The sequence below is a fragment of the Leuciscus leuciscus genome, assembly GCF_965113295.1.
Source record: "Leuciscus leuciscus genome assembly, chromosome: 3".
NCBI classification, from domain to species: Eukaryota; Metazoa; Chordata; class Actinopteri; order Cypriniformes; family Leuciscidae; genus Leuciscus; species Leuciscus leuciscus.
The window spans coordinates 39,198,526-39,226,333 of record NC_138727.1 but is presented as its reverse complement, the minus strand read 5'-3'; the positions used below and the strand labels follow the sequence as shown (position 1 = coordinate 39,226,333).

The 27,808-nt window shown below is 36.9% G+C and overlaps 1 protein-coding gene across 1 annotated transcript in view; it reads right to left on the bottom strand.

Moving 5' to 3' along the window:
- ctnna2 (catenin (cadherin-associated protein), alpha 2) overlaps positions 1–27,808 on the bottom strand; it is a 535,329-nt gene that overhangs the window by 410,505 nt on the left and 97,016 nt on the right. Inside the window, exons 4-6 of the mRNA XM_082164839.1 lie at positions 24,626–24,792; positions 23,082–23,201; positions 22,469–22,735 (exon numbers count right to left, since the gene is read on the bottom strand). Coding sequence (XP_082020965.1) covers positions 22,469–22,735; positions 23,082–23,201; positions 24,626–24,792 — 554 coding nt within the window. The remainder of the gene's footprint in view (positions 1–22,468; positions 22,736–23,081; positions 23,202–24,625; positions 24,793–27,808) is intronic.

The following is a 27,808-nucleotide window of genomic DNA, read 5'->3' as shown; positions in this document are numbered from 1 at the left end:
TGAAATTGGCAAAAAAAGGAGAAAAACAAATAATCAGAGGAGAAAAGAAAGAAAAAAAAAAAGAAAAAAAAAAGTCTCATCAGGCTACATGAGTGATGGACTAAAATACAATTATGCAAAAGGTTTCCATACAGCTAGATTACAGTGGCGCTTCAGTGATTCTAATTTGTCTCACTTAAAGGATTAGTTCACCCAAAAATGAAAATTCTGTCATAATTTGCTCATTATTAACAAGCATGACATCTAAGGTATACAAAATAAGCAATTTCAAATAATTTTGGTCCCTGTTTACCATGTAATTACAATGAACAGGGACTGAGACTTGGAAGCTTCATAAAGGATGCAAAAGCACTTTTAAATATTCATAAAAAATGGCCCATATTACCTGCACATTATATTCAGTTTTCTGAAGCAATATGATAGCTTTCTGGAGATTAACAACTTACATTTTGGTCTGTTCTTCACATAAAACTATCGTATTGCATCTAAAGATTTTGAAGGATCATGTGACAATGAAGATTGGAATAATGGCTGTTGAAAATTCAGCTTTGCCATCACAGGAATACACTACATTTTAAAATATTTTAAAATAGAAAACATATTGTAATTACAAATAACCCATCACACTATCAGCAAAATGACAAACACAGGCAAGAACATGTATACGATCCCTTAGTGACTAAAAGACTGAACGCCATGATACTGTGTTCAGTAAGTGCATTCTTGAGTGATGATGTGATAATAGATTCATCACAATAATTGAAAACCCTGCAGGAGAGACTGAGATTCATTTGAATATGAATAGACTGTTCATTCTATTCCCAAGCTTTTTTTTATTTTTTTATTAATTCAATGGGCCGGTGATAAACCTACCCATCTCCGCCCTGATACTGACTGCTGTGTCCGAGGCTATACAGAACAACAATATGCATGAACAATAGGCATAAAACCCTCTCTTAATCTCTATCACTCAAAGACCCGACAGCAGATTTGCACAATGACCGCACAAATGAATACAGATTTGCAACTGTCTATATTGCAACTCCCACACCTGTTGCTCATTGTCAAAGCAACTGAATTCAGAACTGAATACTGAGGACAGAATATCTCTGTACTCAAAAACATCGACTCGCGAGATATTGAAATGTCATTAATGATTTCTTCCTTGAATGAAAACTTGAGGCAATTTTAAAAAGGCTTCAATACACCATTGGCGCTTTTCCATTACCAGTACCAGCTCAACTCGACTCGGCTCGGCTAGGCTCGCTTTTCACTCCGTTCTCCATTGCAGATAGTACCTCCACAATAGTACCTGGTCGTCATAGCGACGCCGCAGGAAATCTTTTACGCGAGACGCGCGAGATACACCCGCTACCCAAACACACAGGACAATGGAGGAAATCGAGTGTATGCTGTTTTTGGATGGTTTTGTTTTTGTTATTGCTGTTTTTTATTCAGGATACTCCGTCTGGCGAGTGCAATGATGACGCAGTGAATAGTGACGATTCTCTCTGACCAATCAGCAGTCTGCCGTGTTTTCACGTCACATTTTAGTATCGCCTCAGCTCGCCTAGAACCTCGCCAGAGGTGGTACGAAAAAAAGTACCTGGAAGCGGGTACAGGTACAACTTTTACACAGTGGAAAACCAAACAGAGCCGAGTCGAGTCGAGGCAAGCCCAGGCGAGCTGGTACTGTGTAGTGGAAAAGTGCCATAAGTAAGCATACTTTTAGAATTAAAACCAAAAAAAAAAAAAAAAAAAAAAAAAAAACCGTTGTGAATGAATGTCAGAAACCCTCCAAAAAAATGTATAGAACAGTTCCCTTACAGTCACCATGATTTTAGAAGTAAGACGTGCAACATCTTTTGTTGATCCTAGAACAACACTCCTGTCTAATAATATAGCCCTCACCCTAACTTATCCCAAAAATCAGAGCGAAATGATAGGTGAATAAGAATGATGTAGAAACCCCTAACCCTTGTTGAAAGCCTAAACTTGACATTAACTGTAAACCTTTCCCTCAAATCTGATTACTTAATTGGAATGTTGTTCCAGGATCAACAAGGATGTTTATCCAGGAACATGTTATTTGGTGAATTCACGTTCACATTAGCGTACCTGCGATGCCATTAGGAGAAAGTCCAATAAATATTATTCCTAAACACGAAACAGCAAAGTGTCTAAAATAACAATACAATTATATACATTTATATACATATATATATTTTATATTTTATACATATATATATATATATATATATATATATATATATGTAATTAGGGCTGTCAATCAGTTCAAATACATACATATTTTTAATAAAAGTTATATTTAATAAAATTTAATCATTTTTTTAACATAATTTATTTTCCTGTATAATTAGGGGTTTTGACAATTTACACACATAGTATGTGCTTACATACATATGGTACAAACGGTATATACACATAAAATGTCCCTAGAACATGACAATATGTTTTCTCACTGAAATAGGTGTCAAGTGTAATCACATCTGTCTCTGTGACAGTTCTAGACGCTAGAAAAAAAGAAAGAAAAAAACTGTCAGGAGAGCGGCCTGCACTTTTCTATTAGAAACAATCTGTGGTTGTCTATCATTGTATGGCTCAGTTTTCTTTGTACTTTTATTTGTTTTGTTTTTGAGGGTGTGCCAATGTGTTACTTTTAAAATAATACAAATGTGAGTAAAAATTGTGTCAATTTAAGTAAAATTCAACTACATTGATGCATTCACTACATTGTTTCCCCTAAGGCATATAGTTCCCATAACCAGAACGCTTTCAGAGTGTTCACCACTAGAGACACAACGGAGTCCCGTAGTCCTGCTTTGATCTCAAGGACGCCACAGTCAGAAGGTATTGAACCACATTAGCCTGTTCTCTGTTAAAAATTGACTTTGATCCTGCAGCACAAGGCCTGGGGGGAAAAAGAGAATGAGCCAGTAAAACATGAGATCCATTGGATCACACACCGGCACTCATCTGTCGGCTGGGCTGGTGATAGACGTGGTCTCTAATAATGTAACATCTATAAAACCTAGCACATGGACTTCTGCCATACTGATAGACCCCAGTGGGTGCTGGAGAGAGAGAAAGAGGAGATTTTCCCAATAAAAGCACAAGCTTTTATAAAAATCACATTTGTAGCTAAGTGCTAGTCTAGCCTGTGAGTGTATTTACAATATCAAAGCCACTGAGGTCAGGAAAACTTTCTGTCCTCCAGATAAAGTGAAGAGGTCACTCACTATGGAAAGTTTTACACCCCCTCAACCCTAGACTTTGAAGCACACGTAAGCCCAGAGAGCAACATCTCTCGAAACGGCGTTTTCACACTAACCCTCAAGATCACCTCCGTGTTTCGGAAAAACACATCTGAGGAACATGACGAGAAGCCTGCCAATCGTCTTGGCAGTTGCCTATATTATTTCCATAAGTTCTAATTGAACTGTTGGGGCAACAACAGTCTGCAAAACTCTCAGAAATGGAGCCAAGACGCGTTTAGAGAGTGAAACCTATGGCAGAGACCCCCGAGAGAACAGCCAGAAGCAACAAAATGTTAAAGTGCCAGCAATACTATTATGTGAACATAATGCTAAATGCAGAATGCAACATGAATGGAATGCAAGACAAACACAGAGGTGTCTAGAAGTCTGAGACCCGACTGAAAATAGAGAGTTTATTATAAATAAAGTTTTAGGATTTAAAAGAGAAGTTCTGATTCTGAACCTGTAGCGCTTTGTTGAAGGGAAGAAGATGGTAGATGAGGTCATTCCAATATAAATGTTCTTTATTAATCCAAGAGACAAACACAAGCAAAATGTGTGTGTATAACAAAAACACAAACAATACCAGACAATGAGGGGGAGATGGTGAGGAACTTAAGGTGAGACACTACAGGTGAATAGGGTAAAAAAAAATTAACTAGCAGATATCACCATGAAACTTTCCCAGTTGATTACCTACATTAAGATGAGAAAAAAAATGTATTACAAGTTTTCTGTAATTTAATGTTTAAATATGCAAATTAGGCAATATATTGGATAAAGCCAGGTTAAAAATAATTTTTTCATTGTGTTCACAAATTAGATGGGAAAAAAATTACAGAGGGATTTATGGATATCTACTTTTGTTATCATGTAAATCAGAATATACTGTCAATAGCCTTAAAAAAAATATTTTCGCCATGTTTTTTGGAATAAAATGTAATATAAATTAGGCTAGGAATAATATATTTACAAATCCCTCTGTAAATGTCTTCATAATATAACTAGGTACAAGACTGGAAAATGTGGTGTATATAGATGCTACTGAAGTGGAGATTTTGGACTTGGAATATGAAAGAAAGATCATTTTGAGGAAATGGGCTTTAAAGATTTTTCATCAGCCAATGAGATTGCGCATTCAGCCCTTTTACTCTCACGATTGGTTGCTGATAAAAAGGAAATGACCATATTTGGATCCGACAGCATTGTACAGTGAAGAGAGAGCTTTCCAGCGGTGCCTGTGATGACAGAGAGCAGACAGAGATCGCGGAGCAGCGGGATGATTTACAACGACAACTTTTGTTGAATTTATGAGAAATCTACAGACGCAAACAGACAAAGTGTAGTAAAATAAAGACCTAAACGTGTATTTCGGACTTTTTTTTTCACCACAAGTCTGAAAGAAGACATGCTATTGAAGACAAATATCCAAAAATCTCAAAATTGACCAGTAAAAATTGGCCGTGTTTGCCTTAAATACACAATGGTAATGAACATAATGACAAACAGCTGTGATAACTGATGAGTGCCCATGGAAACTGATGAGGGGCAGTAAACTAGAATAAAGGAAACATGTGACTGAAGACAAACTAAAAGTACATGAAAATGAAACTAACTGAACATAAATTTGACAGAACCAGAGTTGTGCACCATTTGAATTGAATTGATACTCCCTTCTACATTTTCATTTAACAGAATGAAGAATAGCAATTCAGATTTGGACGGATGGATGGATGACCGACAAACAGACAAAAAAAACAGAATATTTTTTTTCTTACAGTCTTACAAAAATACAAAAGTCTTACAGTAAAATAATGTTAAAAATGTCAATTAAATAAAATCTGTGTCATAAGAAGAAGAACAGCATCCAACATGGGTTCCTTTGTGTATTGAAGTGAGTTTGACAGCAATGTGGAAAAGGAGGATGTGTTGTTTGTGAACTCAAGAGATGAGTGTTGCTTGGGGAATGACAACTTGATGATGTGGCCTTGCTCGCTGACATTGTGCAGGAAAAGCAATAAAACTAGTGTTGGCCCAAAGACAATGCCCACATTCGGACACACACACACACACACACACACACACAAAAAACCAACTTACAAGTTAAGATGTGTCACCTAGACACAGGCAGACAGATAGCTAGGTCGACAGATATAAAATGGGAGAATATTGGTCTCACACCTTCACTACAAACTAGAGTGCTGGAATCTTCAGTCCCACAAGACTTTGAATATCTTCAAAGAATATCTTCAGAATAAAGAAGACAAGAATATCTTCATTCAGGGTTAGACCCTACCGATGGCATATTATAACATATTATATGTTATATCAAACATCTAGACAGTTGGAACATCTCAACCGAATCAATAGCAATCAACACGCTGGGCATACATCAATAAATATGATGGATTTTCCTTCTGAAAAGAGACACGGAAGGCCACAGATTTATACAACTGAAATAATTCAAAAGGAGATGAGGTCATTTCATGTAACGCTACACCATGACATGTCATATATAAAGCTTAAGAAGTGTAGTCAATGACATATTTACTGCAGAATGCAATAATATGTGTCCTACTGTTACTATAAAGAAGGCCACCACCTTTTCTCCTAAAAAGCGTAAATCATTTCTTATTTCGTTCAACATGGAACTCAAAAAAGACTTTGCCTTCTATATCTTCCTGTAAAGTATTCCACAACATACATTTTAAATAAAAAAGCCTTAACTGGAGGTTTATAGATTTCCGTTGTGACCGCAGGGTGCATGATATTTAGCATTTCTGTAGTCATTGGAGAAAAAAACATTTGCAAAAAGGAGATAAAATTGGTCTGCGGTGCTCGTAATCTCTATTCCAGGTTTTGTCTAGCATCCCAGGGGGGCCCCGCGCACATATTCCCGAACAAAGTTTCTTTACCAGGGTTGGTGAAGAGACATGGAAAACTTTCACAAAGAAGCCTTGGACACACTGCCAGGAAAAGAAGCTGCATTTGCATTTGGCAAGAACCAAGCAGTCAGCTCAATATCCCTTGCCCAATCTCTCCGCCTCACTGGGTTCAGGAAGGTTTAGCATTGGCCTAGACTCCACGCTCGTACTGGTCTCAGCTCAATGGCTGTTCCAGAAACATATGAGTGGGTACACTGGCTTTCTGTAATCGTTGAACAAATGACCTTGACTTCAAGGCAAAGTAGCGTGAAGGGGAATATATGAAAGCCAACCCATCACATGAAGGCCTTAAGAATGTAGAGGTATCTATTGAATGCTAATGAGTGTGCCATTCACTGAAGGTTACAATGTCCACTCTAAAAAGAATTACATACAGAACCAGTTGTGCTGATTTTACACAAGAGCCACTGTGAGGTCAGCCAAAATTCATCCTCAGCCATTTTTAAGTGTGACTAAATGAATTGTCTTGCAATGCACCTTTTGAGGTCTCTTGAATAATTGTAACCACTGTTATAATAAATTGTAATACTTAATTGAACACACCTTTAAACAGTATAATGCATTAAAACACATGACAAAAACAAATTGCAGATGTAAAAAGGAATCCGCAAATAGTATACTGCATTTTCACTTTGGTTACAATTATTTATGAACAGATATAATGCCTCATATAATACATTATGAATACCTTTATAATGCAATATAGGCTTTAAAGGTTTTAAGTGTCACTGAAATGGTAACAATGTAAACGTATTTATTGTGCTGTCACTTTTGATCAAATTTATAGACCCTTGCTGAATAAATATATACATTTATAAAAAAAAAATAATAAAATACTCACGCCATATATATGGAAAGTCAAGAGCCAGGTTTTGAAGGCACTTCTACAGACCAAACTTGCCAAAATTCATTCCCAAATTAAAGCAACTTTTAAAAAAATTTTTGTGTGGTTCTGCGATTTTGGAGCCCCCTACAGTTAGTGAGTGGAATTCACTGTTGTAAATATTCCACGGTCATAAATATAGCGGATAGCTGATTTGGATAGTTAATTGCTAATTGATTTCAAAAGCAAAGAAGAAACATGTCGACTGATGAGGTGAGCCATATTACAACTATGACAAAAAGAATAACATACAGTAGGAATGGCAAAATGATTCCTCATCTCATAATTTAAACACCGGCGATTCAGCAACCACCCACTAATGCACTCGCATAAAGTAGCCTAGTTGACAAGTTTGGGTGAGTAAGGGCAGATCAGACAATATATAGTATCTTTAATGGCCAGTGTTGGCGATATCGCTTCTTTTGTAGCAGAAATAAACTGCTGCAGAAAAAGTTAGGTACCTTGCAAAATGTAACAAGTAATTGCATTACTCATTACAAATTTATTAGAGCAGTGTTTCCCACACATAGACTAATTTGTGGCAGTGCGCCACAGAATCAACATCGGCCGCCACATATTGCGTTTCGTTATTCTTTTTTTTCTTTTTTTTTTGTTGCTATTTCAAAACACGCAGCGTATTCGTTCAGCTGCATTTCCTTTCTCTGCTCTCCCTCCGTCTCTCTGTCACTCACACGTCTCTCTCACATACACACACACGCACACACACACAGCCCCTCCCCTCCGTGCACACCGCGTCTGTCTGCATGAAAACGAGATCATCCCTGCAAGTGTGGAAGCTTGGCCTATTTGGTGCAGAGAAGACGGCTGGCGAAATTCACAAGTACACGAAAGGTTGGTATCTCGTGAACACCTTTACACAATCACACATTAAAAAGTGCTATAAAAAATATATATTCTGAATACAATGTTGTCAGTGTGTTAATGTTGGAGTCCCGACCCGACCCTTAGCGATTGCACCTTCTTTAGAAAGTTAACTAGTCGCAAGTTTGCGGTAAAATGCAGTTGGGCTGTCGAGGTCAAAACACTATATAAGCTGTGAATCTAATAAACTTATTATAAACAATGTTATGTTTTTTACCATTTTTCTTTTTTTTTTTACTCTTACACTGTATGTTTGGATTTTGTGAAGGTGTGAATCATTTTTTGATTAATATTTAATATAATAAAGTTATGTGTAACGAATTATTAACGAAGGAATTATTTTGAACCCCCACCCCTTTATCATGTGGATGAGTCAATTCAGTTGTTTTTTTGAGAAGGTAATGGGTTGCTCTTAACAGTAACTTCAAAAGCCCATGAGAAACCAAGGCAGAACACTGTTACACCAGTTACCGCTCTTTGGCTTTGTTTTGGAACGCTCAAATTGAGTTTACGGTACTTTACCTTTTTTTAGCCATGCGTCAATATGAAGTTACTGTGCCGGTGTTCTATCAAATAAAGCTACCTATCAGATTGTACGGTGTTATGCCTTTGTTTTACTGTCCATTAAAATTGCCGCATTTAAATTACGGTTTAGCCTGTGTACTGTGTATTGCTGCCATCAGTCCCTGTAACCTCTGAAATGTCCTCACAGGCTTTGTCCAGCACAAACGCGGTCAGAACATTTGGTAAGGTCTAAACCAGCTCCATCAACAAACATGTGATATCGATCGCAAAGAATATATGCAGAGTTGACAGAAGAATGTTACTCATGCCGTAGCAGATGAATACAACAAAGATCTAGTGCTAAGTCTAACCCAGGTTGGGTACCGGACCTGGTTGAAACACGCATTCATCTAGCTGGCAGAGTGCCAAAACTGTGCCTGCACCTTCAGCACCGCCCCCACCCTGAACACGGTCAAGCCGACGCGGGACTAGTATGTCACAGGGAGTGAAAATAATGAATCAACAAGTGTACAGGTGCATACAACAACAAACAAGCTGTTACAAGTGGGCTATACAGACAATCACAGCGTCACAGCGAGGAGAGGAAACAGAAACCTTTTGCCTTATTTGAAGCTAGTTTACCATCAGAATGATTTTTAAACTGATATTTCAAGATTAAAAAAAAAATGTTGCTTTAAAAATGGACTGTGGGTGGTCTGTAGGCATATCGTCTGAAGCTGAGATGTTTTAATAATATAAAAACATTCAGTATTAGTAGGCTAGGGGAAAAACAAACTATAAACCACAGCATTCAGTGAAATTGCGAATGTTTCTAATGTCTGTTATTCGGATAACCGTACTGTAGCCAAGATGAAGGGGAGCTGATCTTTGGCCGATAAATAACTAAGTATGTTCAACACACAGAAGAGAGACAGATATTGATTTTGGGTAACCTCTGTGAAGGGGTTTGGCTCCTCTGCAGGAATAAGAGGACTGAAATTCCAGGTCTGAGGAACTAGGCATGCACTGGTAAACTCACTGCTGTGTCTGTTTAATCCACTCTAATCCTAAAGTCTACATACTCAGGCCCAAAACAGGCATACATTTGAAACTTTCAGAGATCAAAAAATGGCATTTTGATTTAACATGTGGGTGTTGTGAGGGTGTCTGTATGCATGTATTGTCCATCCATTTCTGACTCCAGACACTTTCAATGTGCAATGAAGCTATGTTCAGTATAAGCCATAAAAATGCTCCCTAGTGATGTTACAGTATGTCATCATTGTGAATCCTCTCTTAAGACCCAAAAAGAGAAGAAATTTTTATAAAAATTAAAGGAAAGGAAAAGCAGAGGCTGGGTGAGATAAAAGGAGGGTGTGCCTGCAAAGACAGCCAGGAATGTAGAGAATAGATTGATATAGCAATTACGCCGAAGCTTATTCAACTGCAACGAATACATATCCATATATTAGCCTTCCCGGCTTCTTGTGCGCCTGTGTGTGTGTGTGTGTGTGTGTGTGTGTGTGTGTGTGTGTGTGTGTGTGTGTGTGTGTGTGTGTGTGTGTGTGCGCGCCTGTGTCTGTGTGTCTGCACATGTCATGGCACTGGGGTTCACAAGCATGAGCATGTATAAACATGATTTTTTTTTTCTTCTTAATACATCTTGCAATGTACAATTTCTCATTTTTCTGCAGCCCTATAAACTACTTCCTATAAATTACTTTTTATTAGCTGGGAACCAAATATTTTTTACTCATTCAAAGATTATATAAACATGTAAACTCCTTTACAACCAAAACACTACTTTCTCTTTATGCTCATCAGCCGGCATCCATTTTCTGTAAGGATTGGTATTGGTTCAGAGTATGTCTGAAGCTACAGTGTGTGTGTGATTGTGTTTAGGACTTGTAGTTGTGTTGTGTTCTGGCTTTTAAGAACAGATTATTTATTCCATGTCACTGTGCTGACATAAGATGATTTAAGGAGCACAGGAAGCTCATCTGACATGCCCCATTGGTGGTCTGTCAGGTGTGAGCACTAATTTGACAGGTGCTTTTGTACAACAGATTAATCTTATAGCAGGGGGTCCTTTTTGGATTCTCCATCATAGTGACACAGGAAATGACATAGCAGGGGATTTGATGGGGTCATGAATGAGACAACTCTGACAAAGAGATTAAGGTCACACATATGCGTACACACCAAATCACTATTATAAAATCCACAGAGGCAAAGACACATAGTAAAAAGAATAAAGGATGACAAATTATTTGCTACAGACACAGCTCTGTGTGTGTGTGTGTGTGTGTGTGTGTGTGTGTGTGTGTGTGTGTGTGTGTGTGTGTGTGTGTGTGTGTGTGTGTGTGTGTGTGTGTGTGTGTGTGTGTGTGTGTGTGTGTGTGTGTGTGTGTGTGTGTGTGTGTGTGCGCGCACTATATGAGTGTTTAAGCCAGAGGGGGGTCTTTTCCCAGAACACTTCCATCAGCAACCTGAAATGATTGTGGGCAGGTATGAGAGGGGAATTTTCAAAATAGCAAAGAAAGAAAAAATGAAGGAAGAAAAAGAAATAGAATGAGGCAAGGAAGCAATATGAGTAAAGAAAATAATTGAGAAAGGATGAGGATGTGAGGTAAGGAGGAGATGAGGAAAGGAATGGTAAAATGAAGAAAGCACAAAACCAAAGGGATGATTGAAGGATGGGGTGGAGAACAAAGAAAAGGAACAGAGAAAAGAAGGAAAGAAAAGGGTAAGGCAGAAGGAGGAAAGACAGCAATATGTATAAAGAAAGGAACAGATAAATTACGAAGAGCAAAAAAACTATGCATGAAGGAAACAAGGAAGAGAAAAAAGAAAGGAAGGAATGAATGAAAAGAATGAAGCAAGAAAGGAAAGAAAGAAAGAAAAGAGGCATTCAGAATTGGTGAAATGAAGGAAGGAAGCATGGAAACAAAGGAAACAAGGAAAGGGTAAGGGATATAAATAAAGAAATTATTAAAGAAAGAAAAAAAGAGAAGATGAAAAGAAAGAAAAAAGAGAGGTTGGAAAGAAAGAAAGAAAGAAAGAAAGAAAGAAAGAAAGAAAGAAAGAAAGAAAGAAAGAAAGAAAGAAAGAAAGAAAGAAAGAAAGAAAGAAAGAAAGAAAGAAAGAAAGAAAGGAAAGAAAGAGGGAATTAAAGAAGAGTTGTAAGGAAGGACGGAAGGAAGGAAGGAAGGAAGGAAGGAAGGAAGGAAGGAAGGAAGGAAGGAAGGAAGGAAGGAAGGAAGGAACGAAGGAAGGAAGGAAGGAAGGAAGGAAGGAAGGAAGGAAGGAAGGAAGGAAGGATATTGCAGAACACATGAGTGCTGGTGATAGTTATTTTCGAAGCAGTAGATGAGATGGTCACTAATCACCACACCCACACACACACACACACACACACACACACAAACACACTGTATGTCTGAAGCTACCAATCCTTACTGAAATACAGTATCAATGCAGAGCTTTCAGTGCAATGAAAGGCAAGATGAAGTCTGGTCTGTAACTACCAAACCAGAGAAGATGTGAAAGAAACCTCATGATGAATCATGCTTGTTTTCAGACAGAGAGGGGATTCTGGTATGGCGCAACACTGCCCCCTACTGTTTACTGTGAGATGTGCACAGTCTGACCAATGGTGTGTGCTGCCCAGACACAACCGCGTCACTCCACAGGACACACGGCGAAACTAGTGATGCTGTATAAATAAACATACTCCAATACTTAACCTCAGCATGATGACATGACATCATAGTATGCTTTTGAATGGAAAATTACTGAATTTGCAATCATCTTAAAAGTCAACAAAAATAATACCAGCGACATCAATAGCAAACAAAACTGCAGTCCATCTTCTGCACTAATGAGAAAACAAAACAGGCACTTTAGTGGAGAGAACATGCATGCTCAAGACACTGATTTGTTTTTCAGAGTGAAGCACGCTGGGTAAACAAATGGCTGTGTGGGGTATAAACAGTTTCTTTGATGATCTGTTCAATTTGCTCAGAGACGGCATCCTGCAGGTCAAAAGATAAAAAATAGCACTCTGAGGAAAACAGCAGGCATGAATGTGTGTGTGGGTAGTACACTACTAAGGCTGCTGCACTAATCTAATTTCCAATGTTTCTCCATCATCCTGATGTGCACTAAGTAGACATGATATGTGTGTGATTGTGTTTGTAAAAGAGTAAGTGTGCACTTTGCAGGGATCACAGGAAACTGCATTGCGCTGTTCCAAAACCTATGAGCTACCTGCTGCCTACCAAGACAATATTTATCACTACTTTTAAACATTATTTATCAAGCTGATAATATAATATAATATAATATAATATAATATAATATAATATAATATAATATAATATAATATAATATAATATAATATAATATAATATAATGGACTTTTTAAAAGACAGTGAGATTACAAAAATAATACTTGTATTAACCTCATGCAAGGACACATTCAATTGATCAAAAATTTGAGTAAAGACATGTATAATGTAATATAAAAAAAAAATCTAGTTTTAATAAATGCTATTATTTGGATGTTTGTTCATCAAAGATTCCTGAAAAATAAAAAGATTATGTTTCTACAGAAATATTAAACAAAACAAATGATAATAATTTTACTTTTAGCACCTAATAAAAGCATATCAAAATAATTTCTTAAGGATCATCTGACACTGAAAACTGGAGTAATTATGCTGAAAATTCAGCTTTGCTATCACAGGAATAAATTACATTATTTACCAAAAAATACATTTACCAAAAACAGTTACTTTAAATTGTAATAATATTTGACAATATTACTGTTTTTACTGCATTTTTTATCAAATAAATGCAGCCTTGGTGAGCATAAGAGACTTTTTTCAAAAACATTAAAACAAATCATACTTTTGAACAGTAATGCATCTAATAATAATAATAATAATAATACCTTATAATTATAATTGACTCTAGCTTCATCTGCAATCTTGGATTTGTTGTTTTCACTGAGCTTGTTGAAATGCATTCTGGGATTGCCTTCCCTGAAGGATCAGGGCTGCGTTCCAGTCCACTTTTAGACGCGCACTTGCAAACTTCCCTAAGCACTTCCCCTTGGGGGAATCCCTGCCGCCATTTTGAAGTGTGTTCCACTTTCTGAAGTGGACGAGGGAAGTTTATATGGACAGACCCTCGTTCCCTCGATTTTGACAGAGGGAGCGAGTCTACTTCATATGTACACTTCAGGCACCTATATGTCCCACAATGCAGTACGATTGTGACGTCACCACATCTCGTCTAATCACCACCACAACAACTCTATGATATATTAATTATACATTTTTTAATTTAAAACAACCCAAACACCCCTATAAACATTTGGATGCTGCATTAAATTCATAAAGGAAAAACATTTTTAAATAATAAATCAACTCCACAGCTGATTCAAGTGATCAAGGGCTTAGGACGTTCCAATTCTTCCCATTGCAGTTTCCGCCAGTAGTGGGCACTCGTGCAACGTAAGCAATGACGTACATCCGAGTGAACGAGACGGAGGGAAGTTAGCGAGTGAAGGGCATGACAATTTTGGACTGGAACGCAGCACTGGTCAAAAAAAGTTACCTTGAGAGGCAACATAATTAAGAGGCCTACCTTTTGGAACAGCCTTTGCATCAGGAGTGGCTATAAGGCCCTAAATCACTAGGTTTTGGCACAGAGCTAATGTCTCTCAGACCTGTAAACTTCCACATGACAGATGTGATAAACATCCCTAAAACGCCACAAGTCATTTCCACAGAAGCGGTAAATGCTGTATAAACTGCAAAACTTGCCAACTTGCCCTCTAGTGAGTTTCAAGCCAAATTTTGTATCACTCCATTTAGAATCCCAATAAGATCACAGCATATTGAACTCTGGATCAACAAACAGGGCTTACGGGTTCTTTATCTTCCATTTACTCAGCTGTTTTGTCCTTTCTGTAAGATTTTAAAGCAATGTCCTGGGTTCAATACCAGTTAAGCTCTATCGACAGCATCTGTGTGGTGCATCGATAACCACAGAAAGTCATTTGGTCTCATCCCTCAGTTTGTCAAATCAAGTAAAAATCGTGTTAACAGTAATACACTCACAAAGAAAGATTATGAGACAAGGCATTGCACTGGGAGAAGCATTAAAATAACAGTGTTTTGACATGGAACTACACTGATAAAACCTTGGCTGTAAAAAGAAATACAGAATTTAGTTAATTCAGAACTCTTGTTATGACCATGTAAAGCTGGTAAACCCAGTAACTTTAACATAATATGTGCAAAGACATCAGAAAAGTACTGCTAATTTTAATACTATATAATGTTTTAAGTATTTAAAAAAACAATTTTTTACATCTGGACCAATCAGACACACACAAATGATTCATTAAATTTAATGAATAATCCAGCAAACTCACTCACTCAACAAAGGTCTATGAAACTTCCCCCAAAACTAGCATCCCAAATGAAGCTAACACACTGGCAGAACCCGGTGTCCTGTTACAGGACACGTTGAGACTGATAAGAATTTTACGACTCCAAAAGGAATTCGAAGGAAACTGTGACTCTCACTTAATTCTTGCTGAGAAGGAGAAATAAACCCTTTTAATCCTATATATTCTATATATCCACGTGAGAAATGTATAAACATGTTACTAATTTTCCCATCTCATGATTTTCCTTGTATGTGGTTTGGCTTATGTTTTCATTTTCTCTACTAAACTCTTTTGGATTAATGTTTCAGACTTTGTTGCATATATGGTTAACCAAAATCATATGTGTGGCATGTTTAGTCTTTATAAACTCCAATCTTCGTCTCCCATTTGTTCATTTGCATTACATTTAGCTAACTTTGTGATGCATTAGTATTATAAGAATCTTGAAGATTATTTTGTTAAACACCCAATGAAATTACATATTCAAATGCCCTGCTAGAACACAAAGGGTCGTAAAAATCTCCCTCCAAAGAGAAAACTTCTTGGCTCACACACCTCCAGAGGGTGTGACATCTTCACATTTTAAAAATCACTGATCAGAAGATTAGTCCCTTTCTGAAATCCTGATGTGAAGATGATGCTGAACTGGACGTTTTTTAAGGACCCCCAAGCTTGTGCCAGGCTGCGGCCTTGTCTTTCCATTCACCAAAGATCCTCTGACTCCCACTGGTTCTCTCTCATCAAGACAACATCAGCAAAGATCAACTGGAGCCTCAACAAATTGCATCAGGACAGTTTAATTCAAATGGGCGAGACATGCAAGTATCAAACTTAGTCTCATTATTTGATGCATTAAGTATCCTTACCCCTTTTTAAGAAGGGCGTGTTAGAACTAAACTGATGGTTTGCTCAAGGCTATTGATCTGCTGAATTTCAAACAATGCTATAACTTCTTGCTTTCCTGTATTCTTCTTCCCTTGGTAAACTCTGTGTGTCTGTGTCTGTGTCTGTCTGTGTGTGTCTGTGTCTGTGTGTCTGTGTGTCTGTGTGTGTGTGTGTGTGTGTGTGTGTGTGTGTGTGTGTGTGTGTGTGTGTGTGTGTGTGTGTGTGTGTGTGTGTGTGTGTGTGTGTGTGTGTGTGTGTGAGTGAGTGAGACTAGTTTAAGTGTTTAGTCTAGTTTAGTCTCTTAGTAGTACTGTAAAGTAAGAAAGACATTTCCCATACCCTGGAAATGTACATTTCTTACAATTAATAAACAATGAATCCTGAGTGTTCACGGGACAAACAGGTTAATTGCTTGTAATATTAATTTACAAGATTAAGTTAATTATATTAACTGATCCAAATATTCATAATCAATTATAACAAGTTATTATTGATGATTAATATTTCACATTTTCAAAAATAATATTTGATAATAAGTTAATAATAAGTTATTCTAATATTTACATATTTTACATATAAACCATGAAACATCCAATGATGAATAGAAAGCTCAAAAGAACAAGATTTATTTGAAACAGTTTTTGTAAAGCAAACATGCATGAACTTGATCAAAAGTTACAGTAAAGTATATATAATGTTACAAAAAATACATATATTTCATCAAAATGTTGTCCTTTTGAATTTTCTATTCATCAAAGAATTATGGGGGTGAAAAACACGGTTTCCTTTAAAATATTTAGTAGCACAACTATTTTTAAGATTGCTAATAATAAGAAATGTTTCTTGAGCACAGAATCAGCAAATTAGAATGATTTCTGAAGGATCATGTGACACTGAAAGCTGTAGTATTTAAAAAATAATAAATACATTGTAAAGTGTAATATTTCACAATATTACTGTGAAATAAAGTATGATTAAAATTGAAATATGAAAAATGAAATAGTATTATAATTGTTTTAAAAATGGCATTTCATGTCAAAATGTTGGTGACCCGCATATATTTTGTCTCCATAACACAGGCAAAAATCTCATACACAGACCTTACTTCAAAACAGGTCAGAATATCAAAGCAGAACATTCCCTAGTAGATGACAAATTTTCACAGAGAATTTTCAAAGAGATGTGCAATTTTTGACATGCCATTTCTATCTACCCGCATGCATATTCACTATGATAAATAAGAGTGTGAAATCTGGGTGAGCTGTGCGTCTGAGCTTCATGAGAAATGCAGGAGGTCGGGGAGAAAGAGACTCATTAGCGGGACGTCTCCACACTTCACACCCGTCTCGCACCTCCAGCTGCGATTCCTCTTTCAGAAATCATATGCATCACTGCCACACACAGTCTAATACTGTCCAGCAGGTGTGAGAAAACCTCAATTTACACTGACTATCAAGAAAGCGTGACCTCAACAAAGCGCAGGGACGAAATGTTGAGACACAGAGGAGACAGGAACAGGAAACTTTGTCCACATGTCCACGTTTTGAGTTGCGTAAATAAAATAATTCCGTGATTCTGTGGATCAAACAAAAACAGATTAAACAGGCTTCCAAAACACTTCACCATCTTGTCTTCCTTTGTCAAACAAAATGCCACTGGCCCAGCCAGAAGTCACATATTGTCGAACCAATGAGTAATTTTCTCTACACAATAAATCTAATCCCCCCATACAAATATCCAAAAGCCATTTTGTCCAACGTAGTTATTTCTATATTCCAGGCTGCAAGTTCTCAACTTGATTTCCATAGACTTAGATGTTAGCATATTGCTACAGTGAATAAAATGGACTTCTCTGTTTAATCAACACAAACAGAGCAGGTTTCAGACAGAGCTGCAGTAGAGCTGTCTGCACTAGAATAGAAGAAAGTCTTAACCATTAAAATCATCCACTTTAAAACAATTATTTATGACCTGTAAGCTACAAGATACTTCATAGCTGAAATTGTCTAGTTAGAGTTTAAATTACTATAATTTTAACTGAAATCAAATTGAAAAGTCAAAATATAAAATTAAAAGCTCATTCAAAATATGAATAAATACTATAAGCAATAAGGTACGAGAGGCTGTGCTGTATCGTGAATAAGTCGAGTGCCTGCAACCCCTTCAGCCGTGATTTATTCACAGTACAGCACTAGCCTCGAATACCTTATTGCTTTTATAAAACGGTTACAACACAAAACAAATATTAAATCCAAAAAATATATGTATCAATGCAAATTTTTAATGAAGTAAAATCACTAAAAGCCTTCCTTCCGCTGGAAAAAAATTGTCCCTGACCGTGAACAGCAACAGAAGTTACATTATTTCACTATTAGATGGCGGCAAAGACTGTCTTTATGAGTGAGTCAGTCAGTAGAGAAGACTTTTATATTGAAAGGACTGAAACTTGTGAACACGGAGAAGCAACTGACAAATGACTAGAGGGCACGGGAAAACCCCTTAACTGTTAAAAGGTAAAGATATCGCCACGGACATTCAAACAGATTTTTTATTACAAGTAAAGGACTGACCTGAAGAAAAATGCTATATCTACTGTAGATGCCGGTACACTCACATACTCTACTCTATAAGGTTCAATGAACAATATCAATGAGAACAAACATGGTTACGTTGCTAAGGGTGTTATGTAGTGATACATAGAACCGTTGGGTGAAGCGGTCATAGCTATGTTTTATAAAACACAACTATTGACCAATCAGAATCAAGGACTGGAGCTAATAGTTTTATAATACTAAATAATTATATTAAAATAACATAGTGACTGAGTGCTTCTGTTTTTAGGAGTTTCATGAAGAAATACTTGATGAAAAAAAAAACTATTTACATACATGTATGTGCCATGTGCTCATATTTTGGGACTATATTTTTCGTCCTCCAGATGAGATATTAAACAGAGTTCCTGACTCTCTGTGGTCATTAAAAATCCCAGGATGTCCTTTGAGAAAGAGTAGGGGTATAACCCTAACATCCTGACCAAATTTGCCCATAGGCCTCCATATGACTTCATCACCGTCTCCTCTCCACCAATAAGCTGATGTGTGTGGTGGGCGCTCTGGCGGAATACAGCTGCCGTCGCATCATCCAGGTGGATGCTGCAGATTGGTGGTGGTTGAGGAGATTTTCCCCTTCCACATGTAACACACTTTGAGATCTGGCATCAAGATGTTAGCAGCAGATACTTCAAGTCCAGGGGCCTCATGTACAAAGACTTGCGTTGAATTCATACTAAAACATTGCGTACGGACAAAGCTGTAACTGTGCGTACGCACACAAAAAAAAACAGATGTATGAATCTCTGCGTACGAAGGATCCCGCGCATATTCTCTTTGTACATCCCAATTAACGTAAAATTGAGCGCACATGCACGAGCACAACGCCCCACCCAGTCTCCTCCCTTAATTAAATCAATTTAAATATGGTAATGAGTCCACTTTGGCAAAAGAAAGCAGTAAGAAAATGGCTTAAGCAAGCGGCAAGAAACGAAACTTTACAGAAAGTGAATTGGAGGTGCTACTATTGGAGGTAGAAACGAGAAAAAATATTTTATTTGGAACTTTTTCCTCCGGAATTAATAACAAAAGGAAAAAATATGAGTGGGAGAGTTTGGCTGATGCCGTCAATGCGGTATTATTATTATTATTATTATTATATAAATTATTATATATATATATATATATATATATATATATATATATATATATATATATATATATATATATATATATATATATATATATATATATATTAGGGGTGGAACGGTACATGTATTCGTATTGAACCGAAACGGTACGGCCGTCACGGTTCGGTGCATAAATTTACACGGAGAATACATGGTATAAAAATAAATAAAACTGCAAATGAATGAATGTAATGCGGAACTACTGTTAGATACGCGGGTTCTTTAGGGACACCTAATCTGTAGCTCCGCCTTAGCTCTGAAGCAGGCTGCGATGTAAAGATTGCAATGCTGGAATAGAGAGAGAGGCGCGGACGCAATCAAAAAGTCGCAAAGTGCTTACTTAAATTTGTGTGTGTGTGTGTGAGAGGCGCAGATGCGATCGAACAGTGTAAACATAAAAACATACTCCGTCATTTTGTTTATACAGGACATCGTTCAAACTGCAAAGTGTTTAAGTTACTGTTAATTAAAATTAAGGAAAACAAATATATTAATCTGAAATGTAACAAATTAATTCAATTAAATTCATTCAGGTACAATTACCAAACATATCTCAAGGTCTTTTTGTCTTTTTATTCATTTAATTAATAAACTAATTATATAAAACTATTGTCAGTGCACTACAAATAAACTGGTTCTATGCCTTTACTTTATTAATAAAACTTATTTAAAAAATACAAGGCTTAAGTAATTTATTTTCCTTTGGTGGTTCAGCCTGAGACATGCACAAGCCTTCTGCATTTTTGTTTTGTTTTGCTTTTCCCTCCATTGTACCGAACTCGTACCGAACCGTGATGTCTGAACCGAGGTATGAACCGAACCGTGACTTCTGTGTACCGTTCCACCCCTAATATATATATATATATATATATATATATATATATTATATATATATATATATATATATATATATATATATATATATAATTTTATATTAATTAATATTTAATATTTAATATTTTATTAATATTATATTATATTATATTATATTATATTTTATATTATTTTATATTATTTTATTTTATTTTATTTTATTTTATTTTTATTTTTTTTATTTATGGACTAAAGGTTGTATCAATTTGCATATGCTTTTATATGTTCTTACTTAATTGCATAATTGATATAATATTCCCATAAGGCTTGTGTGACAATATATGTCAATTATTTTATAAATTGCAAATTAATAGCAATGCTTCCCACAGGTGGTGGTGCGATAGACTTGTAGAACAATTCGTTGTGTAATGTTTGCAACTTCACTTCATTGCCTGTAAGAGTCGCCAGCGGACAAAAACAATGCGAAATGTACGTACGCCAGAAATGAAATTGGCGTGGAGGAACGCACATTCTCGCGTTAATTTCACTGTTAGTACATCCAACCGTGAGCGTGAAAGCTGGCGTACGCAAAGTTTTTGTGCGTGTAAAGATTGATACATGAGGCTCCAGATGTTGCGAGGTGGAGCATTGGACCAGACAGGATAGTCTTTGTTGCTCTTGTGCATCAATGAATATTCGGCACCAACACCCTGTCGCTGGTTTGTTTTGTCCCTTCTCGGACCACTGTTGGCAAATTCTCACTACTGCTGACCGGGAGCAACCCACAAGCCTTGTTTCAGAGATACTCTGACCCGGTCACCTTGCCGTAACAATATGGCCCTTGTCAAAGTCGCTTACATCTTTATTCATGCCCATTTCTCCTGTATCCAACAAATTGATATTGAGAACTGATTGTTTGCTTACCATCTAATCTACCCAGACATTAATATGTGGCCTTGCTAGAAGATGATCAACGATATTCATAATGTGGCTCATCAGTGTGTGTGTGTGTGTGTGTGTGTGTGTGTGTGTGTGTGTGTGTGTGTGTGTGTGTATTGTTGTCTAAAAGCACCGTTGTGCTAGTGTGGATGTCTGTTTTTATTTATTTTTATTAACATTTATCTTGATTAATGTGTTTGGTGCCTCCAGGCAACATACTTAAACAGCTAAACATCTTATTCTAAACTACTGATATAAATCTCATTTGAGTGTGCATCATTTCAAACCGATTTGGTACCATTTATCCACATACTTTTGACCATTTAGTGTGCCAAGTATACCCCTGAAATGCCTTGAACCTTATGCCAATCACTATTTTAGCAGACATCATTTTGACAAAAGTCTTGGTGAAGATAAAAAAGGGCAGATCATATTCCAAACTTTATATAGTCACAATACAACCTGCACTACATTAAAAAATGTACTACATTCATTTAAACATTTGTGAACAGTAGTGTTTATGATCACCTTAAACGTCCTTCTTGACCACTAGATGGCAGCCTAACCTAATATTCCAAGTAGTCTCTCACAGGAATTTAAAACTTCTGTGATGGTTTCCCATTAATGTCAATATTAGAATCATCTTGACTTCTTGTTTTAAAGAAAAAAATTAAGAAAGAAAGAAAATGAGGGGCCCATTGCTTTTGTTATTTTACATTTAGTACAATACGGTTACTTTCAAAAATGTTGCAGATTCTGGTGGTTTAAATATTATATTTGCCATATTTGCTTTTGTTTTGTTCCGTTTCGTTTTGTGCCAATGTCATGAGTTTGGTCCAGGACTTCCTGTTTGAGTAAACAATGGAAGATAAACAATCCCGGTGCTATTAGTGGTGTGGAAATTACACACCTTAGCCCTAAATATTGACATGTCAAACTGATCGAACAAAGCGCCAAGCGCCTTATAGGGACTACAAAGATAAAAAAAATAAAAAAAGCTTACTTATAAGTTGACACATTAATCTGCAAAATGTGATAGCTTGAAACATAATAAAAAATAAAAATTAAAAAAAGCATAATGTTACAGTTTGTGTGACTGCATACTAAATAGGCAGCTTGACCCCTTGGTGTACTCACGTCAAACTCATTGAGAGCGGCTGCCAGCTCGCCGATGCCAGCGTGACCGTGCTTCTCGTCAGTGGGCGAGGAGGCCTGGGCAGCGCTGGAGATGCCACCGATGGCCTCTTGGACCTGTTTGAAGACGTAGTCACGGTTGGCACGTGTAGCAGCCACGTCGGGGTGGCGCAGGAAGGCCTGGGAGGCAGTGTAGAGCATGGTGGCGTTCTTCTTAAGAGCTCCTCGAGCTGCCGCCATCTCATCCCTGCACTGAGGGTCCTTCAGCTCCTGCAACACACATACACAAATGCACACACACGCTAGCTATCGAAAGCTACTGTAAAGCAGCAAATGAAATGAGTTAAGTTTGAAGATAAATACAATATATAATAATATAATTTTCTAATTTAACTGCTAGGCGTCCATCCATCCTATAATTGTACAAAACGCAATTATTCATAGACCCTTCATGCATACAACGATTGGTGATAGAATGGATAGAAGTAAAACTTCTTAAAATTAAAACAAATCATTAAAAAGCCTTTTGTTATAATTTATTTTTATATATATATATACACTACATAAAATTCATGATATTCTTAAATTCAAAACACAAGTGATATTTAATAAATACCTGCTGTCTGCGAGCAGCAACATAGTTAAGTTTGACCATCTCTTTCCCAAACTCCTTAAAGCGATTGGCCAAGTCCTGCTCGTTGGTGGCGTTCTTGACAGCTTCTAGAGCTTCTTCCACCTGGAAACACACGCATCAACGCACACACACACACACACATCCAGCTGTTTAGACATCATCCATAAAATGAATGGTAGCATAAAAGTTCCATAAAGCACACGGTTAACTTTTCTAGTGCTTATTATTGGTTCTCCTGGGACACATGTAATGTGATTTCTGACAGTTTTCACTCTCCGTAATGAGACTAGCAGAAGAACAAGGAGGTGCTTTGTCCCTTGAGGGACATCTAAAAGTTTCTCAGTCATATCCTATACTATAAAAGTAAAAAAAAAATCCGCAACCATTGAGTTTGACAGATCTTAGTTCTCAAATTTGTTTACTGATTATATAACAGAGAGGCCGCTGGGTAAAAAAAATAAAACACTTCTATAAATTGTTGGTTTAGAGTGAGAAGAATTGTGTCTGTTTCCTTCGTGCCAGTGGGGAACAAAAATCTAAAGAAAACAGAACGATGCAACTAGAAGAAATAGGATAAAGGGCAAAACTGTATGAAAATGAAGGTATAAGAGCAAAAAGTCTAAATTCAGACACTCTGAAAAATAATTATCTACACCAAAATTACAAATGCATTTGATGACCAGAGGCAAGATAAGTGGTATTTGAGAGTGTTATTTATGCATTTTAATTATCTGTAGCAAAGTTATGCCAGGAGGTCGTTGCTTCGGCAATATGTGCTATGCAAATGGAGAGCAGGAGTGGAAATAAAGAGTGTTTCTTTTTTTCTACAATAAATATAACTCCTGTGCCCTTGAAATAAAGGCAGATGTGTGTACTTGGATATCAAAACAATTGAGAGGCTGGTCTGGCTTGTTCTGACCTAGTGGACAGTGACCAGCTGTGAAGACCAGTCGTAGCGATGCAGAGCTTTGAAAACTCAGTCAGAACGAAAAAGGAACAAAAAAAATTACAATGAATTTTCCAGGAGACAGCTCTCACTGGCAACAAAAAGTAGGTTAATACATATGTGTGTAAAAGTGTAAATGTTCAGTTGCAAAAATGTGTAAGGTGGGTAGAGAGTAGGGATGTATGATCTGGTAAACAAAAAACAAAAAAACTAAACTAAGAACAAAAAGAAAAGCAAAGAAAAAAGCAAACAACAAATAAAACAACAAAAAGCAAAGCAAACAAAAAAGCAAACAACAAATAAAACAAAACAAAAACAAAAAACTAAAGCAAAGATAAAAAACAACAAATAAAACAACAAAAAGCAAAGCAAACAAAAAAGCAAACAACAAATAAAACAAAAACAAAAAACTAAAGCAAACAAAAAAGCAAACAACAAATAAAACAAAAACAAAACAAACAAAAAAGTTATTATAAACAATACATTTTTAATGATAAATAAATAGTGATTAATTTCACAAATTAACTGCAACTGTGGGGGACAGAAATGAGGGTGAGAGATGAACGAGAAGAGAACATACGATCTTGAGGTGAGCCAGGAGCCTCATGACATCAGCCATGTCAGCCAGGATGAGAAGGCGAGTGACAGCAGACAGGAGGGCGCGGGCGGCACGGACCATGGTCCCACGCTTCACAGAGGAGCAGGGGTCATCCGCGAACTCTGAGGAGGCCACGTGCATCGTCTCACCTGCACATCGACACAAAACAACATATGTTTAATTGTATACCACAAAGCAAATCCCTTGTGCATATCCAGGAATTTTAACTCTGAACCAAAAAAAGCTGCCTGGACATGTCAATGGTTTATTAATAGCTGTGCATCTGTTTACCAGTGAAATAAACTGTGAACACAGGCAATATTGCCAAGAGTGTTCATTAGTGAAACAGCACACTGCAGAAAAAAAAGAAGAAGAAAAAAAAACAAAAAAAAAACAACGATGCAGAAGATTGCTGGTGTCTGGAGTACAATGTGCCATTATTGTGTCAAACTATATTGTCCATGAAATGCAGTGCCTTTCAAACTTTTAATAAACATTTCAAAACACAATAGAAGAGATCAATATGCGAGAACATTAAAACCAAAATAAAGAAAGCCATTTGTAGGTTGTCATAACAGTGATGTAAGCAGCTGTTTAATACCCTTGCATTTTGATTGACAGTATTAGATGACCATGCACTTTCTGAACATTTATTTAGCACTCCATTTGTCAAAAGTAGCATTTTCATTTATTTGTGTGTACACGATTTTTGTGCCTAAATGATTCAGACTACGTCAGTACGGTACTGTGGCATGCTAGCTAAAGTCGAAATGAGCAATTTGTCTCAGGTTCATTGACAGAATCTATTAATGACCCTACAGTAAGTGGACCTCCCACCGTCCATCCGAACAGGAGCCGCAGGTGGGACAGAGTTGATTAATGGAAGCTTACAAAAAGCCTGGCTGAGACATTAGCAAATGTCATTGAATCTGAGAATGATATACAGAGATGAAAGCTTGTGGCAAACTGACTTCACAGAGTCTAGGGAAAGAGAGAACGGGAATATTTGTTTTTAACCCCGCACTGGCTCTGTGTGGGTGAACACTTGCATGTACGCCATAAATAAGGCTGTACTTCACCGTATGTGCGCATTCTGCTGTTCTTCTCGCACACTGAACTGAAACGACAGAATGCCAGCTATTCTTAACAGTGTCTTGCTGCTGAAATGTCAGCACTGTCCTCTGGCTCTGTGTATTTTTGTGGCAGCTCTACCTTCATGGATTACCACAGGAGGTTATAATATTATTTCCATTGTAGCTGTTTTTTAACCTCTACGGCACAATTGAACCAAGTCAATGGGACAGACATATTGCTCTTTAATTTTTATATGCTTTAAGACAAACCATGTGCAAATTCATGTGTCAACACCATTGTTGAGTTTTTTCTCCTTAAACCTGCAGTGAAAGAGAAAAGACAGTCTCAAAAACACGGTTTGAAATCACTGGTGTTTCTTATGTCACAAACTACATTGTAACCAATCGCATCAGTGTGTGTGCAGGCTTTAGCATATTATTAAATGTGCAATAGATGATTCTCTACAGATTTTCTTTTTTTTTCTTATACTGGTTGAAAGTCTCCTCACATCCTGATAGCAATCACTATGTTAAGCGGTCTAAATGTATTTTTATAAATATATATCATCTGCGGAAGGTGTATGTCTTGTGTTAAATCATTTCATTCGGTCCGGAAAATATCCTTGAGTTGATAGACGATCAATACTGAGTGTTCGCTGGACGAACAGATTAATTGATGGTAATATTTATTCAGCTACATAAAGATAATTTGATTAACTGATCCAAATATGTATAGTTAATTATAACGAGTTATGATTAATTATTCATAATTCCCTTTGGAGGTAATTTGCTACAATGTTAAACCAAGCTTTTATAGTTCAATGCTTCCGAACTTCGGATGACGACTTCTTGAGCCAATACCAGTAAAGGCTAGGTCTTAAAAACTATTAGGGCAAACTCGGTCAGATTCAATACTCCTCCAAGAGACACATGGCTGTAATCTGGAAAGTGTGACAGTAAAACATAAAGATAGGACTAGGTCGTTTGCCGCCCCAGATAAATTTGGAATTAAATTAAATCATTTCTTTGAAGAATTTAGGAGGAGGAACACTTGGGAGCATGTGGAATCAATTTGACTTTAAGGAAATAAATGTACCTCTAAATGAATCATTAAAACAGAAATCGGATATAAATATTTATAATTTATAGTCCCTCCACCCAATACTACCTGCCACCAATAGGTTAAGGTTTGGCTGGTTAGCATAACTTAGTTAGCTGCTGCTGATAGGTTCCATTGCATTTATGGCACAGGTCTAGAAATGAGAGTTTGCATACTTACAGGGAGGCCCTGAAAAAAGCCGGACAACTGCTATTGAGATGGTAATGGATTTATCCAGGTATGCATTTCGGCTAGCATTAGCTGGATAGCATATTGATCCCTGAGATGACCCTCAGCTCTCATTACTGAAACCTTGTTGAAAAACCACTGAAGTCTCTTTCATTTTTCAATGGATCTTCTGCATTGACTTTTTATCCAGTGTCTACTTGTTAAGTCTTATATAATTGATTAGTAGCTTAATTATCTTTTGGTTGAAAGTTTCACAAAGTCATTTTTCATTTTCGGTAAGTGAATAAATCAATAACTGTGGGATTGGACACAAGCGACAATTAGATCAAAAAAGAACGGCTTCTCGTTTCTTTTTAAGTATTTTCTTTGTCCTTTGACCCCTGTTTCACACAGAGTAGGCTAACAGACGGTCAGCCTTGGGAGTGGTAAGTCACTTGGACCATTATGCCCAACCTGTGTTTATTAACCTCATCCCAGCTAAAGGTCGGCTTGCTAATGGTCCACACAGAGTATTTTAACACACTTCATTCAGCTCCTGTAGCCAGGCTTGGCTCAGTCTCCATCTGTCAGTGCAGCAGTCCATTCACTGCAGGTCTGAGAACGGTTGTGCATTTTCACCACAAATGACTATTACAAACTCTGTGACTCTGGTCTTGTGGAAAAATATACACTACCATTAAAAAGTTTGGGGTTGATAAGATTTTTTTTATATTTTTGAAATAACTGTTTTATACTCACCAAGGAAACATTTTTTGATCAAAAAAAAAATTATGAATTTACTTTTTTTTTTTTTATTCCTGTGAT